This window comes from Notothenia coriiceps, unplaced genomic scaffold, assembly GCF_000735185.1.
Source record: "Notothenia coriiceps isolate Sejong01 unplaced genomic scaffold, NC01 NC01_scaffold00037244, whole genome shotgun sequence".
In the NCBI taxonomy this organism is placed as follows: domain Eukaryota; kingdom Metazoa; phylum Chordata; class Actinopteri; order Perciformes; family Nototheniidae; genus Notothenia; species Notothenia coriiceps.
The window spans coordinates 9120395-9127389 of record NW_011369945.1 but is presented as its reverse complement, the minus strand read 5'-3'; the positions used below and the strand labels follow the sequence as shown (position 1 = coordinate 9127389).

At 42.5% G+C, this 6995-nt stretch overlaps 1 protein-coding gene across 1 annotated transcript in view; it reads left to right on the top strand.

Annotated features, from left to right (window-relative positions):
• The window catches only part of LOC104965284 (epithelial discoidin domain-containing receptor 1-like), a 59447-nt gene that overhangs the window by 1641 nt on the left and 50811 nt on the right, over positions 1-6995 (top strand). The window contains exon 2 of the mRNA XM_010794242.1: positions 1007-1029. Within this exon, the coding sequence (XP_010792544.1) occupies positions 1007-1029 (23 nt within the window). The remainder of the gene's footprint in view (positions 1-1006; positions 1030-6995) is intronic.

The window sequence follows — 6995 nt, the reverse complement described above, 5'->3', positions numbered from 1 at the left end:
TGTGCTGGGGTCAGTGTGTGTGAGCTGCTGGTGGCTGCAGGCTGGGCACGTGAGCAGTTTATTGTGGCTGTGTCATTGTGTGTGATCTAACATTGGGTTGATCATTTAATAAATGCCCCGTCGGTTTATATTTTTGGATGGTACTTTGAGGGTTTTGACTCTGCACACCGTTTACATGCAGAAAAACCTTCATAACACACAAGGGGACGGGTAATAACCGGAAAAGCATGACAGGTCACCTTTAAGTGATATGCCGTAGTGTTAGCAGATACTGCAGTGCCCTGTCCCCCTTTTCGGTAGTCAGAAGTTAATGTACTGGCTATGTATCTGATGAAAACAGAAAATTGGATCCAGGTCCACTTAAAGGTTTCCCATCTCATGGGCATTTCCCCTACTGATCATAATTCCTTGTGCCGAGGGGTTTTACTGGAATAGATTTACATGGTTCAATTTCCACGCCACATTGATTCTCATACAGATCTCTGTAGGCATGCAATCGCTGTCACTCTCTGTCCTAAACGCCTTGTGAGCTCCTGCCTCCCCTCCCTGCTGAGCCCACTTCTTTCTGATGAGTCCACCACCGTTACAGCGGAAACATCAGTGATTAGTGTTTACAATGGCCGTTCACGTCGTTATGCAACGAAAAGACACCAGTAATGGACAAACAGATGAGAATGGCATGCATGGGGTCTGGGTGACCTGGTGGCGGGACATTCCGAGGCTCAACTGCTGCACGAGCGGACAGCTTGTTAATACGCAAGCGGCGAACCACTGTGGTGTGTGTGTGTGTGTGTGTGACTCAGTGGTGTGCTGTGTGTGCTGTTGTGTGTGGTGTGTGTGTGTGTGTGTGTGTGTGCCTGTGTGTGTGTGTGTGTGTTGGTGTGTGTGTGTGTGTGTGTGGCTGTGTGTGTGTGTGTGTGTGTGTGGTGTGTTGTGTGTGTGTGTGTTGTGTGTGTGTTGGTGTGTGTGGTGTGTGCGTGTTGTTGTGTGTCTCTCTCTACTGCAGCCTCGGCGCGTCTCCGCCTGTCTGTCTCAGCGTTGCGTGTTGAAGCTGCGGGAGACCGTGCCAGTCTATTTTCTAGAGAAATATGATGAGTGTGATTTTTGTGGGGAGAGTCTAATGTTGTTCTTTAAACGGTCGTTCCGCAGTAATTTGTTCCATTTTAGGTTGTACAATTTGATCCAATTGTGAGGTAATGGTTACGTCACCATACCAGGGAAGAAAGCAATGTCGAAAGAAATCTCCAACGAGGCGTCTGGGAAGCATGACAGTCGTTTCTGTGTTAGATGTGTTGTTGTTAGCTCTGGTCTTGTTGCGAGCTTAGGTTGGACTTTGAGGGGTGTTGTTATGACTCCTCTAGACCGCGTTCTTTACATGCTATGGAAAGCTTCAATAACACATCTAGGGACGGTAATACCAGAATAGCATTGACATGGGACCTTTACGTCGGCTTGTGTATGTGTATGCAGGAGGAGACGGTAAAGTGGTTGGTGGTATAATAATATGCATCCGCTTGGTTCTGGTAAAGATTCCCACAGTAATATTATATATTTGGTTGGTGTGGGTTTTTTTTTGTTGTTTTTGGTTTTTTTGTTTTTTGTCATTTGGCGCGTTGTTTCATTTTGTGCGAGTTATTGTATGGGACTATGTGCTTTACAGTCATATACACTGGCAAAAAAACAATATAACACACTACAGGAAGGGAAATGTTTTGCATATATTATTCTCAAATGAGTCTCAAAACATTAAGTGACATTTATTTTGCAAAGGATTGCACTGAGGATATGGTGTTTTGACCATTTTAATCTGTGTCTGTTGGGTCTCTCGCAGGTAGGACAGTAGGACGGGTGCTGGAGCCGGGGGCCGAGGAGCTGAGGCAAAAGAGCTGGATGGTCATGTTGTTATTTTGTTTCGGTCGTGTTGTTTTCCTTGTCTGTTGTTTTTCCTGTTTGTGTGTTGTTGCGTCAGGCCAAGAGCAGGTGGAAGGAGCGGCGGCGCTTACACCCTTCAAGATCGTGGAGGGAGGAGGCGAGAAGGAATTCGAGAGAACCGACGCACGCTGGTCTGCTTTGGATAGTCTGACACTGACGGAGAAAACGAGGGAGGAAGCAGTACGAAGCTGAGTCAGAGAGCTGAACGCAATCAAGAGGGACGAGAGGCCGAGAAGTTTGGGAGTAAAACAACGATATGACTACTTTATGATCACATTGGTGATATTTAGACTTTCCTAATGAGCTGGGTTCTGTCCTCAGGCATGGAGAAGGAGTAAGCGTAGATCGAGAGATTCACAACCTGATCGGTTAGAGATGCTGCGGAGTTCCGAGTACTGCGCAACAGCGGTCAAGCAAGCACCAACAAAGCCAGCAAAGGAAATACAAGTTCCTGCAGACAGTACTACACAGAGGAGCCTTCTTCATGGTGAGTCTCACAGGAGCAAACAATTATCACTAGAGGAGATCTAGCTTAACAAATACTCTTCTCTTTTCAAGCCAGTGGAGACATTGAAGAGAATGATATGTGTGTAGTTTCTCTAGTTTTTGTCCAATAGTTGTGTTTATTGGGCATACAGTAGCATTGACTGCTATTGTATCCTTTTATTGGTGTTTTGCCTTCGTTATTGATTCTTATCGCAGTTTCGAGTTTATAGGAAGTGGCTACAATATCTTGTGTATTCGTATGCATCTGTATTGGTACAGAATAAGCCTCCTTGAAAGAGTTTTCGGATTCTAGCTGATTNTATATATGTTTAGTAGGTTGTGGAAGTGCGCTCCAACATATTTGTTGATCTTCTTTATTGGTATTTATTATTTTTGATATTATTTACTTAAAGATGGGAATCCCATCTTTAAGTAAATAATATCAAAAATAATAAATACCAATAAAGAAGATCAACAAATATGTTGGAGCGCACTTCCACAACCTACTAAACATATATAAATATGATAACTAATGTCACTCACAACCTGTAATGTTTAATTAAACTGCTACACGCAGCACTCTTATTTTGGTAACCCCTTATCCGGAAACCGGAAGTAGCTAAAAGGTTCCAGCTTGACGAGTAAGTAAAAGTTGACACGAGAGACCGGAGAATAAAGACACGGCAACTAAAGCTTCCCTTGTAACGTGTTTATATGGATTTATTAAACAGACACAGTCACAACACAACCTGGCCGAGAGGGCTTTTAGGGAGGGGCCACAGCACACGCGCGGGCAGGATGTGTAATGCAAGACAAATTGAGTGCATCATTTAGAAAGGGAGTGCAGCAAAATAATCGTTTTATTTCGATTACGTTGTTTTCATAATCGTTGCAAGCCAAAATCGAGATTAAAATACGATTAATTGCGCAGCCCTACTTGGCAGATTATCTGCATAAAGCATCTGAATCCACTTCAGGTCAGTCTCATCCATGCTCAATCATTCCTTGCACTGTTATATCCTTAAATCAGCTGAAGATTCCCCGTCTTCATTAACCTGGCATCACTGGTTTTATTACTAGCGCGTAAAAGCTACTAAACCCATTGGGTAGTCTTTGGTGTCTAAACTCAGTGATATGAGAAGGACCAGCATGCTTCTGATTTGTTGGATACATAGAGGCATAATTGGTCAGATGCTTTCCTAATTGTATTTTTGGTAAGTGTTTTACTTTTCTGTGAGTTCATGAGTGAAGGGAAGGCACTTTGACATTTAAACATCTGTTGTTTTGGCTTGGGTGAAATGAGGAGTGTTAAGTTGGAGATAGAGGGAGAGCCTGGCAGCAAGAAGATGTGCTCTGGTGGAAAGAAAACTGCAGGCAGAAGAGAGAAATGGAGGGAAGGAGAGCCCATAGGTCAGAGTCGGATGAATAGCTGGGATGCCAAGAGATCAACATTTATTTACAGTTAGATTTATTCCACACAATTTCCTTGCTCTGTTGGTTTCTTTGTTCTCTACCCTTTTTTTTCCCATTCTTGGATTCCTTTTCCTTCATGCCTTACTTGTATCTCTCTCTTTCTCCATGTCCTGTACTGATTGAAAACAGATGTGCCTATGCGAGGAAACGTTTTAAATGAAAAACACGCTAAACTGACTGACCTGTGACCATCAAGTGTGAACATGTGCACACAAGATCCCAATGCTGGAAGATTTACTTTGCATGTAAGAGTATGAGCAGAATAAAACCACATCTGTTTAAGTTGAACAATTTAAAATAAGAAAGAAAGTATGCAATTATCCCCATATATCTAAGGTGTTTCCTCCTTTCCTTCATTCTTCAACGCAGGGATCAGTGAGTGCAAAAAGCCTGAGCAGCTCCAATATTTGTCACACTCAATATACTTTAAAACAACTTAAAACACTCTTTTTGGATAATTGGTTTAATTGCACAGTTTAAACGAGGCCAGCCTATTAAGCGACACAATGGTGAATTCAAAAACAAGGAGGAGCAGGTGTAAAAAATCCCTGCCAGTCTCTGTGTTTGTCTAGATTGAATCCCAGCGGGGGGGACTTTTCTGTGTCATAGTGTGTGGGAAAACGAGGTGTAAACAGTGGAGCAATCCCGGAGAGACGGCGCTCTGAGAGGGGCGGGGGGGGGGGGCATGGCTCCAACACTACCGGGGTCAGTTGGCCTATTAGGATTAATGTTTTCCGCAGTGGGACGGCTGGCCTTACCCCAGATACCCGCCGGCATCCACCCCGGTTCATTCCACATGCTCGAGACTCCCAGCTCCAGTCTGCGCACGCCGCCTTTTTGGCACGCGCTCCGCATTAGTTGACAGCAGCGATTGCTCACTTTGAACACGCTGTAAATGGTGTGCCAAAGCCCTATCTGAAGGTTTTTTTTTTTTGATCTGAATGAAGGATTCGATAGCGCTGTGATCCGGGCAACATGGGGGAATGTGCGCTCTACCAATCCGGAAGGGAGTCAGTGGTTTCGATTCCAGCCCAAGGCAGTCAACATTTCAAAGGTGTGCTTTGGGGTGAGAACTGCAAAGGCTTGTGCAGCGGTTATTGAAGTTTGTTCTAAATGTAATACTCACGAGTTCATATATTTCAATTCATGCTCATGGCTAGTTTTTACATTCTGTGGGTGGAATATTTAAAAAGTTTAAAGCTTGAGTGCATGTATGTGCTGACCATTAAGAGGGTTTCATCCTCATATGTAATATCTATGTTAATGCTCCATTATTCTCTAGCAGCTTCTGTATTCTATATTCTCTTTTGATATTTTACTCTCTTTCTCAATTGATTACATGCAATTATACCTCAAAGTCAGAAATTAGATACTTGTACTGCTCGTACTTAAGTTTATTTCCACTTGGGAGAAGCATTCCTTCTATTTTAAAATAATTAATTTTAAATAAATGATGTTCAAGTGAATTCCTTAAGTAGAGTAGCGAAGTCTTTAATTCCTCCCTGACTTTGAGTATATGGTAATGTATCATGTGAAAGATACACATCAAAGAGCATATAGAATACAGAAGCTTGTGGTATGATATGGATGCATTAATAGACTATACACCTGATGTCTGAAACCCTCTCTAAGCGGGTCATCACATACAGAGCCGGCTCAACTTAACTACTAAATCTGTGCAGCACTGAATCTACTAGTCATGAGACTGAGGGTGAATAAGGAACTGTGAGATACATCTAGAGGCACAGCTATGAGAAAATTCGGGCTGACAAGCTCTTTGCAGATCTCACGCAACGCACACCGTATCAAGCAGCTTTTCACGAGAGTTATAGAGGTTAACACATACAAATTATGAACCTGGAAAGATGCAGCCTCGGTTTTAAACTGTTGTCCTCTTACATCTTCCAGAGGACAGTGCATGGCCACAGCGATGGCCAAGGTATGGGTAGTAGTTTCGTGGTGATGTGCCGGCGGTGCGCCCCTTTATTTTTCTGATGCGGTTATTTTGGTATTGATCCGTGATTTTCAAATGAACCACTATCGTCACAAATAATCCGTAGTCGACTGGGGATCCTGCTTACGACTTCTGCTGCGCGTGGTGGCGCCACGCATGGCTCGCATCGTCGTCTGTCGCTTGGTGACTCTCTCTATGTTATGCGCTGTCCACTCGTAGCCTGCTTAACATCAGGTATCCTTGTGCCTACATTTACCAAATGTTAGGTAAAACCTAACATCGTACGTCTGTGCCCAATAAGGCTCCTCGATGCTATACACAATCCAGTCATGAGAGGACTACTCCCTTAAACCCACCAGCCTCACCCCACCACACACAAGCGACTCCATAAACTACAGCACTGCAGCATACTAAATCTGCCACACTGTAATCTGAACTAAAGCAACACCACATCTCCACACTGACATCAGACATTAATAATCCAAATCTACAACAGGAACCACTTCATTTAACATAATAAAAAAAATGGGAGAAAGAAATTAAAAAAAATTACCACAACACAAAATACACGAGAGCAACAACTGAAAAAAAGAAGAAAGAAAAAACGAACTAAAAAAACAGAACAGACAGTCAATGTAACCAAAAGAGACAACAGAAAAAAACATGAGGACTCAAGAGGAGCAGCGACAAACACAGTTCGGGGACAAAAAAAACACCAAAAATGAAAACACAATAAAATTATACCAACAACACGATGCATCAAACACGTGCCAGAAAGGGATGGGCTGATAAGCCCAATTTAAACAAACGAAACATTAATGAGGGAGATGAATGCAAGCAAAGGTTGTTCGTTGCGCGTACAAGGAGGGTAATTTGTTCAGATATGACCGAAACTAATAGCATAAAACTATCAATTATAACATTAAATGAGGAAAAACGACTAGGAAAAATCAAGAGACCTAAAAGATACCCGCGAACCAACCCACAAAAACAGGCTGCTCGATTATTGGCAAAAAATCAAATAAAATAATCTCTGAATACTTAATTGGGAATATAATCAAATAAATATGACAATAAAACAGCTATCAAATGGCACGTTATATATTAAAATACGCACATTAAATCGCCATTTAATTTTTAAAACATTGAA